The sequence below is a fragment of the Montipora capricornis genome, chromosome 9 (genome assembly GCF_036669925.1).
Source record: "Montipora capricornis isolate CH-2021 chromosome 9, ASM3666992v2, whole genome shotgun sequence".
NCBI lineage: Eukaryota > Metazoa > Cnidaria > Anthozoa > Scleractinia > Acroporidae > Montipora > Montipora capricornis.
The window spans coordinates 11985923-12000212 of NC_090891.1; the positions used below are offsets into that span (position 1 = coordinate 11985923).

At 38.5% G+C, this 14290-nt stretch overlaps 1 protein-coding gene across 4 annotated transcripts in view; it reads right to left on the reverse strand.

Annotated features, from left to right (window-relative positions):
* Positions 1-1078: 1078 nt before the first annotated feature.
* LOC138017028 (structural maintenance of chromosomes protein 1A-like) overlaps positions 1079-14290 on the reverse strand; it is a 168754-nt gene continuing 155542 nt past the window's right edge. For 3 of the 4 annotated variants that reach the window (XM_068864235.1, XM_068864233.1, XM_068864234.1), the window contains 2 exons: positions 3122-3232; positions 1079-1246 (listed from right to left, as the gene is read on the reverse strand). In XM_068864235.1, the coding sequence (XP_068720336.1) occupies positions 1184-1246; positions 3122-3232 (174 nt within the window). In that variant the 3' untranslated portion in view covers positions 1079-1183. Of the gene's footprint in view, positions 1247-3121; positions 3233-4068; positions 4130-14290 lie in introns of those variants that run through there. The other variant, XM_068864236.1, reaches the window with a different exon arrangement.

Genomic DNA, 14290 nt, shown 5'->3' on the forward strand with positions numbered 1-14290 from the left:
TTTCAAAAAAAAATAAAAAGCTAAAAAGAGCAAGGCTGATAAAACGGTGAAGGAATATATTGAGAAAAACCAATATTCCGGAAGGCACTGCCTTTCTTCATCAGGGTTTTCATCATCATAGATCCTTATAGCTCCCATCGGGGCATAGGGCCGCAAAATCATCAGAGTTTTATTAAAAAAAACACAGATCTGTGGAATGGGCCCGAATTATTGAGTGACTGCCAATAGCCAAGCTTTTGCCGTCAAGGTGTACCAGAGCAACCACAACAAAATCAAAATCATGAGTCGGGCAATGGATAAAATTTTTCTTGTCCAGCGAAGAGGTTGCAAGGGCAACCACGGACTCGCTGTTACTTCGGGTGCAAGAAAGGTTCCCTGGCCTGAAAAGCAGCGTCGAACAAAACACCTCTCAAGAATCTGAACTACAGTAAACACCCGCATATAAGAACAAGTGGATTAAGAACATCAGGCTGAAAATTGGCCAATAAAGCACCACATAAATAGGAACAAATTCAGCCTGATAAATAAATAAAAAAAACATGTTCTTAATATAAAGGGAAAGGGCATTAGAATACTTAGGACCATTACAAATTTTGAAGTCTATTTTAAAAAGGGTTGTATGTCAATTAAACCTTTAGTAATGTACAATTTGAAGTATTTGTGAAAGCAATAATATTGTAAGAACATTTTAAGAACACTTTCAAGCTGATTTCTTACTAAGCACCCTTTAAATAAGAACACAATTAGCCCGAAACCTGAAATCAGTGTTCTTATATGCGGGTGTTTACTGTATTTACAAGCCGCGAAAGTGGGCTGGGCGGTGACTCATTAATTTGGGCCCAATCCACAGATCGGTGGTCTTCGTAGTAAAACAAGGGGATGGGCGTGCCATATGGGGGTGGGGAAAGAAAAGGGGAGGAGATAAATGTCGATATAGGTTACTGCATTCATTCCGTGCGGGTAAGTTATAAGGATCACTGAATAGGAAAACAAGGGCAAAGGAATCGTTAACGCAAAAAATGGTTCAAAAGGGTGAGTAAACAAACAGAAGGAGCGAAAAACAAAAATACAAATATGATTAATTTTATGCAATATTTATTAAACAGAAAAAATCCATACTGGCAGCCAGATAACCAAAAGTTGGAAAACAGTCCGTATCCACATAAGACTTCATTTGTGCAGACTACTCTGGATACTCAGTCAAATCCAAGGTAAAAACACGACTAACAGTGCAGTCTTTATCAGGCTGAAAACGAAAGGATAACTTAGAGGAACATGCAAAGGACGGATGGGGAAAATTAATTATTGGAAGTTCCTTTCCTGAGATGATATATAATCTACAAATATCAAGATAAATTATTTATACTATTCAATGATCACTTGCAAATTGAGAGAGTATTTTGAAATAAGGATGAACGGATTTTCGGTCGACCAGTCATCAGGGCTTTATTCCGTTCCGGAAGAGATCGAATAGAATCTTGTAATTGTTGTCGCCAGATAGCAGAATGAACAAAATAAACAAAATGAAGTTTACTCGAGATACATAAAACACAAGTTCTTTTGAACTGAGGTGGCGCAAAAAATATGGCAAGATAGCCTGCAAAGCAGGCGTATTTTTGTTTTGGTAAAAATTATCTGCCGACATCTTGGATAGCGAGACTAACAGAGGCCCGCGGCGAGTAAAAAAAAATGCACTCAGGGAGAGGAAGACAGTATAAATCCTCTCCCGGCTGTGTGCTTTCAAAATGGTAGCCCATTAGGCTAATGACAAGGCTGCCGACCGGCTTCAAATTCTAGACTATAAATGATTACAGTATTTTTCAACATCCGCATTCTGTTTTCAGTGTAATACTTTATTATAAAAAATCGTGTTCCTTTAAAACTGTCAACCCTAAACTGGAACAGGAATAAAGAGAAGAGTTCCATATGAATGTGGTGCCTTAAGGATGCTGTCAACCTTCGAATTCAGGGGTGTCTTTCGCGTTCTTTTTAAAGAAACCCAAGGAAACTATCACAGTCTGGAAAGCTAGTAAAATGTAGTATTTGAAAATGCCTTTAATTTTCACGTTTTTTATTTCGGAAAGCGAGCGCAGCGGCGCTTAAACGCGAAACTGACCTTGTCTGCTCCCGCTGAATTAATAAGCCTTGGGTTGACATCAACATTCAAACAAGTTGCACTACCGATATCACTCAAAGAGATAATAAGCAAACAAAGTGTGTGAGGCTTTCTCCATATTCTACTTCGTTCTCGAGAATATCCATTGTAAAGTTGGCCGATAGCATTTTTTCGTAGGCACGCCACGGGAGAACTATTTAGAATTTTGAAAAAGCCTCACACTCTTTGATAGCTTATTATCTCCTGAGTGATATAGTACAGTTTGTTCAGATGTCCGTGTTAACGCAAGGGTTAAGAGAATGTTAGCGTCGGCAAGGAGTGCACGCACGAGAACAACTACAATCTGTACTCGTTCTCGAAGTTGTGCTCTACGCATTTAGGTAAGCGCATAAATACGAGTTCCACTCTGCAGATAATGCTATTATTGGATGAAGATCACATTTCGGCGACAGTTTTCTATGAGATGCTGGTGTTTTCACTTTTACTACCGGAAGTCCTTAACAGTAAACGGATAAAGACAAACGCAATTTCCTCTTGAAAAACTCGTACTTTTCGCTACGACTTTTCAATGTACAGTCATAGCAGACCAACTTGCCAGGACAAGTTGAGCACGCCCGGCTACGCAGTAATCAAAACTCAAAGTCACATTTGTTATTGATTTTGCTAACATTCTCTTTTAATTTGGCAAAGCAGACAAGGTCAGCTTCGTGTTTGCGCTTGCTTTCTGAAATACAAAACGTGGAAGTTAAAGGCATTGCCAAATATTACATTTTATTAGCTTTCCAGTGGTACATAGTTTCCTTGGGCTTCAACGCAAAACACGAGCAATGTTCTGAAAGACACCTCTCAAGGTTGACAGTAGCCTCAAGAATAGCGGGCACATTTTTTGGGAATAAATGGGCTGCGATTCATGCATCCAGTGACTTCCAGGACTTGACTTGTCCTGATCATTAAGAGAACAAGACAAGAGCCACGAGATTGCAACCTGATCAGTAACTACCCTACCTCGGCAGTGATTCCAATGAGAACCTCTGCCCTGGTGTAAAATTCTTCCTTCAGTGAGATAACAATGCACTGAAAGTGTTCCCTGGTTTCATTGATAATGTACCTTGCCACCTAAAAGAAACATAAGGCAATTTCAGTGCACACAGATCATACTAGATGATTAACGTCATTTTAAAGTTAAAAAATATACAAGCTCGGTAGTAGTAATGTACTATACATGTACTTCGGGGCAGGCATTATTTACAGCGAGGTTTTTCAAAATCTCTTTTCAAAATCTGGCACTGTATGTCAAGCTAGTTTTTTTTGGCAGCGTTTTTGGCAGCACAGGGGATGAAAAAAAAGTTTCTTCGGAACGAAGGAAGCTTGGTGCGATGAAGGGAAGAACTTACCTGAAAGGTAAGCGATGGAGCACATTATAAATACTTTTTACAAAATTTTTTCACAAATGTTATTGAAGTGGGATGTTAGGGGCCGTAGCGTAGCTACGTTACGGTGACTAAAGCGCTAAGCTTATCTTAGCTTAAGCTTTAGTCCCATAATGGCCCAAACTAGCATGTTAACAGCTGTTTACAAAAATCTGTTTCTCAACCGTTGTCCCCAAAAACTAGATACAAAAACTGTTTAAAAATACGGAATCGCTGCTCATAGACTTTTAGATCGTGCCACTTTGTATGATACTTGTATGATACTTGTATCATTAACAAGTGCCACGATCTAAAAAACTTTATCAACGTTGTCCCCAGAAACTAGATACAAAAACTATAAACAAAAAAAGGTTACAGCCTTGGTATATTGTAAATCTAAAAAAGTTCTGGGCCGTGCAATTTATCAAAATGTAATCCAAAATATAAAATTCAAATCTGTTCACAAATTTTTTACACAATTTATATTCCGCCAATGTCCATTTTGCAATATAGATTTGGAAAGCGATAATGTTTAATATATACCTGAGGCCTGTTGTGATAATCAAAACATTGAATCAATCCATGGATTATATCTTTGCCTATCCTGTGGTCAAACAAAGGGCTCTGATTTTAAAAACGAATTTATTGACTTTTATACTAACATGTATAGGATAGAAAAGAAAGAAATCGATATACAACCGCAAATATCATATTCAAAATGTATTAATTCTACTTAGTGCCAAGCATAATATTTCTATAACAAGAAAAACCATTAAAAAATGCTCGAATTGTTACAAATAGAAAACGAATGATATCTATTACGTTTATACTAAGAAAGTTGTTTCAGAAAATGGAATTACCCTTTGAAGTCATTGCAATATCTAAATCAAAAAAGACCAACCGCTATTATCTTAATTATTGGGATTCAGGTTGAAAAGGCTGTTGGTGATAAAATCAGAGCTCTGTTGTCATAAATTTTTTATTATATTGTTTCACATGTCTGTCCAATTTAGGAGGGGATTAATCTATGATTAGTTCATCTGTCAATTTGAATTGATTAATTAGCTTTTCTTCATCATAATCTAAACCTCGTAAATAAGCTCTCAATTCCGTCAATAATCCAATATTACACAGTAGATCCATGTTTTTGTAATATCTGAATGCATTTTTGTAACACCAAAATTGCTTATGATAAAACCTATGCAATTTTTTTAATTCAGTCTCTTGCTCGAAAGATAATTGTTTTGATATGTCATTCCAGTTGAAAATGTCCGGATTATCCATTATACCCTTGGTTCGATAATTGTTTTAATCAAGATATTGAGCTCTTCGTTTGGCACATCGTTGTTTAATAGTTTGACACGGAAATGGCCGTTTTGTAATGTTATATTTATATCAAATGTCTGTTTTTGTGTAGTTTGATTTGATGCGAAAAAATTGTGTGATGACAATCGAAACCCATACTAAATTTCAATGTTTAGCAGTTTATAATTAAATTTGAAGCAAGACGTCGTTTTGATTTCCATTTATAGTGAATTGGTGTTTAGATAACTGTAGAGAAAATGCGATGTTTTTAATATATCAAAACCATTCATGTCGATCGACATATGCATTGTAAATTTTTCATAAGACGATACTTCATAAGCTTTTTCCCAATCATAAATACTCGGGTCCAAATCATGCAAAGCATCATTTTTGATACCATATATGACAGCGTATATTCTCAACTTTGTTGGGCTGATATTGTCAAATGTGCTTTTGAAATCCACAAATAACCCTCTTTGCATACTTCGTGAAGTACCATCTGGCAACAGATTTAAGATTGCTCTAATATAGTGATATTGGTTTGAAATCTTTTTGACAGCTTGATAATCAATATTCATGTTGATTGGAGAAAACGATATTTGACTGCTATTAAATGCCTCGTCATGGAAAGTTGGGGTACTGGAGAAAAAGATTTCGATTGCACATGTATAATGCGATGATCCCAACGTCCATGATATATGCTAGATCCTTCTGATTTTTTGAGGATGTCAATTACAAAAGCATTTTTATCAACTTGTGTGGCATTTGGTCGAAATCTGTTTTGAGACTGTCTACTTCAATCCCAAAATCATCGCTTAGCTCACCAATGGTATCAGTTGCATATTTTAAAACATTTGCTCGATTCTGATGCGACGATACATGGGTCTCTCCTATTTTTTTAATCAGTATAGCTTTTAGTCGAAGCACCTTGATTGTTTTCCGTATCTTTCATATTCATTATTTTGTAATTAATTAGGTTGAGATTTCCTGTGAGTAAAGTTGTGCCGTCCTTTTTCAAATATAATCTTGCAACAAAACCAGCTACTGTCAAAGCAGCTTCATTAAGTTGCTGCAAATTTACAGCATCTGAAATGGCTGTCGCATTTTTTACATTGATCAGTTTATTATTTGCTGGGTTCACATTAGACCACATTAGACTTGATAATCTGTTAAGTCGACTTAGTGAAAATGACAGATGTGAACCGCTAAGTCACAGAAGCGTGATTTCTGTCTTAGTGTCGGCAAACTTAAACGACCTAAGCAGTTCTTAAGTCTGTTTCAAACATGACTTAATTAAGGCTGACGTAAGAAACCTGATAGCAAAGAAATTTCAAAATCGTGGTTTTTATCAGATAGAGATTCCCAGTTCTGCGGTCTTGGCCAGGCCCACGCTCTTCTTCTCATGTGCCGAAAATTACCTCGTCTTCGGTGAACGCTCAAAAGTAGGGCAGTCAGAAAAAGCAGGCTGTCACTCTCTTGAACAAAATCTTCCATCATTCTTTCACGAAGGAACATAAGATTTTGTAAGGTTATTTGGCTGATCAACCTTTGTAAAATTAATAAACAGACAACAGTCGCAATTACAGCGATTTTACGGCTTCTCAGTCTCATTTTCATCTCAACTTCTTCGCTAAAATGGATCGTGACTACCTCACCACATTTATGATGTTACTTACCTTATCTGTTTTTTTTTTGTCGTTAATGATGACAGCTTTGCACAGAAAGAATTTGTCTTCTAGATATGTCTGAACGCTTAAGCGGACTTAGGGTGACTTGACTTGACTAAGACAGACTTAGTGCCTAGCGTGAATCCAATAATTATTAAGATTCAGATTCGATTTTAAAGCTGTGTTGCCATTGTTTTAAAAGATACACTTGATCCACTGCAAGTGAGAGAGCAGAAACACCATTCTTTAGTTGCTGTAAATTTACAGCATCTAAGTTATCCGATGCATTTTTTACATTAATTATTTTGTTATTGCTGATGTTGAGATTATTGGTTATTGTTTTATCCATTTTAGTATCCAACTTTGTATCAATATACCCTTTCTTTACTAGTCCATTATTGACAGTTGACTTGGCGACTTGAAATATCTTATTATCATTTAATCGTAAATCCCAACAAATCTCCTCCAGAGGTATGCAAGTAGTTATTCAGCTCGTCGTTTAGTTGAGTGAAATTCACTGCTTGATGGCCAGATGAGGCTTTTTTTACATTGTTGATATTAAAGTTATTCATGTTGAGATCATTGGTCTTAGCCACAGAGCCATCCCTTTTTAAATATGGGGTTAAATCAACTGATCCTGGATGTTGAATTTTGGCTATCGAGTTATCAATGTAAAATTTTGTTGCTGCATCTGCGTGATGAAGAGGCTCTTTCGACCCAGTTATTTTCTTATTTTTCATATCGATTTGTAATTGAGCAAATATTTCATTTTGGTCCCTGTCAAATTTAAAATACCAATTTGTGAAATAGATATATGGAATGGCATCGGATTTATTTTCACGGGGTTGGCAACTTCTTCGACTCTACTTAAGTCAATCAAAAGATGACCTTGCACGGTTGTGCTACCATCCAATTATAAATAATTATTTAACTGTGTTTTATCAGCTTATGGTAGGGGACTCCATATGGGGTCACAGGGAGTAGCGTCCCTGCCTTCCTGAGCTAGTTTTCCACCACATTTCTCAAAAACGTGGGAGAGGCTTTAGTCTCGGGACCACTTGTGTCCAAAAACCGAGGTTGGGGGTAAGCAAGGGTATGCTCCTCGTAGAAACTATGCGCTCCAATAAAACCCTCATGATGACAGCAGGAAACATGGGCACCAGCCAGCCAAAAGGCTGGGGTGGGTCGCACTTGCTTACCACAAACAGAAAGGTGAAACCCCTGACCTTGGGCAACGCAAGCACTGCTTGCAGAATGATGGGAAGGCTGATGAGCGGCTTGGGGTGAGGGTGGGGACTTGGAATGTAGCGAGTATGAGCAGGAGAGGTACAGAGGTGTGTGAGAAACTGAGCAAGAGGAGGATGGATGTGTGCTGTCTGCAGGAAGTGAGGTGGAGAGGACAAGGAGCGCGGTTTATGGGTGTGAAGGGTAGGAGATATAAGTTGTGGTGGTCTGGGAATAGTGATGGTATTGGAGGTGTGGGAGTTTTGGTGAAGGAGGAGCTGTGTGGAAGGTTGTGGAGGTGCAATAAAAGAGCAACAGAGTGATGACAGTAGTGAGGGCACTTGAGGAAGAAGTGGTGAGAATTATTTGTGTGTATGGTCCGCAAAGTGGCAGAACAGGTGCAGAGAAAGAGCGTTTTTATGATGATTTGAGGAGAGTGGGATCTGCACAACACGGGTGAGCTAGTATTGGGTATGGGTGACTTTAATGGACATGTTGGGAAACGGATTGAGGGTTACGAGGGTGTGCATAGAGGAAATGGAATTGGGGAGAGAAATGTGGAAGGAAAGATGTTGTTAGAGTTTTGTGATGAAAAGGAGTTGTGTGTGGCACATGGTTCAGAAAAGTGGAGAAGAGAAAAGTGACGTACAGCGCAGGGGAAAATGAGACGGAGATTGACTTTGTACTGGTGGGAAAGGGAAATAGAAAGTATCTGACAGATGTGAAGGTCATCCCAGGTGAGCTTCAGCACAGGTTGGTGGTCACGGATCTGGTTAATAAAAAGGTGAAGAAGGTGGTGAGAAAGAAAGTGATTGCACGAAGGAAGGTTTGGAAGCTGAAGGAAGACGATACAAGGGCAAGATTTGAAGGAAGAGTAGGAGAGCTGGTAAGTGCTGATGCACCGAACTTGTGGAAATGTTTTAAGGAAGGGGTGTTTAAGGCATGTGATGAAGTATGTGGGAAGAAGAAAGGGAGGAGAGATCAAGGGGACACATGATGTGGAATGAGGACGTGAAGGAAGCGATAGCGAGAAAGAAGGATGCACTTATGGAGATGTGTAAAAGTGGGACTGAGGAGAACAAGGCCAGATACAAGAACATGAAGAATCGGGCAATGAAGGAAGCGGCTGAGCGGGAGCTGAGAGGGCTGAGTGAGCATCCAAAGAAGGTGTTTAAGCTTGTGAAGTCAATGAAAAAGGATGGGAAAGATGTTGAGGGAGGAAGATGCATGACAGGAAGCGATGGTAGGCTGCGTTTTAGTGAGAAATATAAAGGGAAAGTCTGGAAAGAGCACATGGAAAGAATTATGAATGAAGAGAATGAGTGGAATCAGAATGTGGAAGCGGACTAGTGGAAGGGCCAGTTGAGAGGGTTAGTCAGGAAGAAGTGGTGAAGGCCATTGAGAAAATGAAAGCGGGAAAGGCTGCTGGACCCTCGGTGTTGAAATGATAGCGGTTGAGTGGGGAGATTGGGATTGGTGTGATGGTAGAGCTGTGTCAGGGTGTGTAGAATGGAAGAGGAATGCCGGTTTAGTGGGCGCTGAGTGTTGTGGTAGTGATTTTCCAGGGGAAAGGGGATGCAATGAGTTGTGGGGCATATAGGGGGGTGAAGTTGCTAGAGCATGCAATGAAGATTGTAGAAAAGGTGCTAGAGAGATTTTGGGGTATGGTGAAAGTGGACGAGATGCAATTCGGTTTTATGCCAGGCAAGGGAACAACAGGTGTTCATTTTGAGGAGGTTACAAGAAGAGTACTTAGACAAGGAGAAGAAGTTGTATATGTGCTTTGTTGACCTGGAGAAGGCATTTGACTGGGTCCCAAGAATGGTATTGGAGTGGGCAATGAGGAAGAGGAATGGTGAGAGCAGTGATGAGTGTGTGTGAAGGTGCAAAGACAAGAGTCAGAGTTGGGCTAGAGGAGTTTGAGGTGTGCACCAGGGATCTGCAGATCCCTTTTTGCGATTATTGTTGATGTGGTTACGGAGAGTGTGAGAAATGGTTTGATGGGTGAGATGTTGTGTGCAGATGACTCCGTTTTGATGAGTGAGACAATGGAGGGACTGAGGGAGAAGTTCTGTACGTGGAAGGAGGCATTCCAGGGCAAGGGGCTGAAGCTGAACCTTGGGAAGACAAAAGTGGTAGTGAGTGGGGCAGAAGGTGAACTGCCTGTGAGTAAGGTAAATCCATCTGGTATTTGTGGGAAGCGAGTAAAGGCAAATTCAGTGTTGTGTATGAAATGTGGGAAATGGGATCCATGGTAGATGCGCGAAAGTAAAGAGGGTGACCTAGAGGTTAGGGAGAGATTTTGTGTGTCGAAGATGCAAGAAGAAAGCTGATGGATTAGTGGGACTGGTGGGCGAGTTGTGTGAAGAGGTGGAAACAGTGAGAGGTTTCTGTTATTTGGGGGATAGGGTGAATGCAAGTGGTGGCTGCAAGGCAGCTGTGACAGCAGTCAAACTCTCTCGCACAAGAAAGTTGTTTCACTTGTAGAGTGTTTATTTTGCAAGATGTAGCCATGAATTACAAGTCAAATTGATCGTTTAATTTTGTACTTTGCAGACATCTTTTCTTTGAAAATTAAATAAATTGTTTACGACTCAATGGTTACAAAACGAAAAACAAAATGCTCTACTCGCGGGATGAAATCCGAAATTGAAAACAGCGGACGATAAGAACACGTACGCCGGTTTAGTTTGAGCCTGTTCACTCAATATAGAACACGATGGTTCGAAAAAAATATTAAAGAACACTCAAAGCAACTGTACACAACACAATGGCCAGGGAAATGGGAAAAATGTGTTTTTCACTCATCTCCGAGCACAAGATCATCAATAGTCAGACGCGACATGCAAGTTTGTCTAATGACATCACACATCAAAACATGTAGTTTCATTGGTCTAAAATCTCCAGGGAATCTTACATTACACTACGTAGCCTTACATTACAGTTTTCATACAACGATCGAGAATTTTTCTGCCTGCTGCAATACTTCGCGTGGCATTAAGCTGGCCGCCTCGCAAGCCTCGCGTCTTTGCTCGGCTTGCTTGTTGGCAATTAGTAAATAATGAAACCGTATGAATTTAAAAGAGTTTACCATTCACAGCTTGATCGATATGTATTTCAACATAAAGGTAGTGGTCTCATTGTTGACAACATTTGGAAACCAATGAAGAGTATTGCATCAGCTGTTTTCAAAAGGGTTACCAAACCAATTGCTAAAAAAGCATTAGACTCAGGGGTTTCACACACTGGTGATAAAATTGGAAAAATAGTTGCTGAAAAGTCTGGTAATTTGATTATGAAACAGCTTTCTAAAATGAGACAAGGGTCAACAAAACAACCTAAAATGATGCCAATTCAACCTATGGGACAACAACAAGAAAGCTCTGATATGATTTTGAATTGTTTGATATCTAGCAGCAGTATAACAAGAAGACGTAGAATACTTAAGCAATAATATAAAGACACAAGCCATGAACCACAATACATCATGTAGTGATAAAATTATGTAATGTAATAATATACTGGCTTTTAGAACGAGTGAATATTTGCAAACAAAAGAGCTTGTCCGTTTTCAGTTGGACGATGTCATCCCAGCCCCTGGTATCAATCAACACCAAGAAAAAAACGGATACAAAGTTACGATTAATGACACATCTTCATTTTTTGACTGGTAAAATGGTTTTGAAGTTCGTTTTCAGCTTCAGAAAATAGCAGATGAAGCAGGATATGCAGCAGCCAATCGTATAACAGTAATAAATGGATCTCACCGTTTGATTAACATCTTATGATCAAATCAGCTGGAAAGACTGATATGATATTGATAATCTTCATAATGTAACCTTTGTTAAAAATCGATTAAAGTACTCTGATGATTTCAGTAGATCAGTCGGTAAAAATAGCTTATGTTATTTGGACACTAATAATAAAACAGTGGCTAACAACATTGGTTTTGAGTCTCGAAGATTGCTTTCTCAAGCGACTAATAAGATGAAACAGGAGGAGCGAAACATATCAATGTAATCATTCATCCCTTTGAATCGTTTCAGCTTCTTTGAAGAATTGGAAAGTAAAATGCTAGTTCCTATGCAGCTTCAATTTAACATCGGTTTCAATGAAGACAATGAGTTAATTCATATGGCAAACAGTACTGATGATGGAAGGGTTGTTATAGACAAATTTGAACTATGGTTGCCTAAAATGATTCCAAAAGACAGTCTGTGTTCCAGTTTTGTAAGCTCGTTTATGAAGGAATCAAAGTGGAAATACCTGAGAGAGCTGTATGAAATTTCAGCTCCTACTAGGACATGCCGTCATTTTCACATTTCAGCTTCAATTGACAATGTAAAATATGTCTTTGTGTACCTCAAAAAGAGTTATCGTAATGCAAATGGATTCAGACATGAAGAATTACAACTCCGTATAAAATGGAAATTTTTCATTACACGGATCTTCTTTGTGTAACTGTAGATTGGAATACGGTAATGGTGTTTTCTACCCTGAATTAGAGTATGAAAGTGATAGTAAGGTACGTATTTTTAATGATCTGATGTCTCATGCAATGAGAAAAAATGATTATACAATGTAACTCTGGTACTCAGCTTAAGGTAAGTACTAGCCTGTTTCCGCTCATATTTTTCCATCTGTCTTTTCAAACAGAGAAAGTCACACGAGACCCAAAACAGTTGACATTTCGGTATTGTTTGTTAGCAAATTCAACACAAAATTTCAGTGTTCATGCTATTGTTTTGTATGAAGAAACCATTGATAAAATAGGGAATGAACTGGTGATTGTGTTAAACGGATTTTTAATCATATATGTTTTATAACCGAAAAATTATATAACATATAATATATACAAGAATTGACTCAGAAAAGAAATCTTAGCAAGGCTTATCGTAACAGGGAAATAATTGTTTTGAAATTGTCAAATGACACCTTAAGCGGTTCAGACACGTTATTTGTGTCAAACGATTGAAGAAAAACCGACAATTAAACAAGGGCATGGCTATAAAACTCGCTAAAACTAACATCAGAAAGCAAGTTGGAGGCAGCCTATTGACTTCCACTTTGTCATTGGGCACACAGTCTGCTCCCAACTATTGGCAAGACCCTTGGTTTATCAGCTTTGTCAGGATTGGCTTCTGAGGGTGCCAGTCAACTTGCCAAAATCCCATATAAGGATATGTTAAACATGAAACAAAAAAAGGACCTCCTTCATGCTTTACAAATGGAAAAAGCCTTTCATATAAAACCAACAAAGATAATCAGGCGGTTTTCTTGGTACTCTGTTAGCCAGCATTGGTGTTCCACTGGCTATTGAGGCCATAAAAAAGATAACCGGGCAAGGGGCTCCACGATCGGGAATCAGTAACACTGCAAGTAAAAAGAGGGGATCAGGAGCACCACGAATTGGTTTACCAAAAATGCCTCCTCGGTTTTTTAGCTATCCACCATATGTAACAGGCCAAGATGTAAAAACAAAAACCATCCAAGAAAAAAGAGTCAGGAAAGGCTTACTGTTAGGCCAAAACATTCCTTTTCGAAATATACCAATCTTAGGAGCAAGACTATGAAACCACAATTTAATAAAAATATCCCTTTAAAGGAAAGGAAAGGAAAGGAACTTTATTTAAGTGTCTAATCTTCTAGCGCCGTAGAGCACGAATCGGGGACACTGTAAATTGAAATTAACAAGTGAGTGCTCTCACCACTGCGCCATCACTGCACCCCAATCATGATTGAAAAATCATGATTTGATCAATTGGTGTGAATATCTGAAAATACCAATAAATGATGTGCTATCAAGAAATGAAACCGTTCAACATAATTATAAACAAGCGGTGTTTATCTTCAATCTCGAACCATCATATATGAGCGGTCGTCATTGGATTAGTACTTATGTGAAAAATGGTGTCATAAATTACTTTGATTCGTTTGGTATGCCTCTATTTCAAAAAATTGCAAACCATGCTCGAAATAAAAACTTGACTTTGGTGTATCAAAACGATCAGATACAAAATAAATTAAGACAACAACATGTGGTTCTTTTCGTTTGTCCTTTTTAAATGAAATGAATAAAGGCAAATTCATATTATGATCTGTTAAAAGTATTTAACATCCATGATACAATGGATAATGGGAAATTTATTGAACGGTATTTTAAAAATATCTAAATTATATATATAACTAAATGAAATCATATTGTGTTTAACAAAAAAACCAAAGTGAATGCGTTGAACCTTCAGGTTATAAAAAAGTTAAAATGGTAGACTTATGTTCTTTTGTACTTGTGCTAAATGTGGTATTACTAAAACCAGATTTGTTAAAAACCAGGGGAACTAATCAGCCGGTCAGAGATGGCCGGTGTCCCAGCGAATTTAGACCCCCCTAGATTAGGACCCCCGGTACAAATCCGCTAGCGTATGAGGACCCCCAGGGGACGAAATCCGGATTTAGTCCCCCTTTGCGAATTTGGACCCCACAGTCCAGATTCGCCTGCAAAAATCTCCACGTTGAAGCCGAAAAGTTAATTAATTGTGACATTGACTTGTTTTGTTCATGTAGCATGC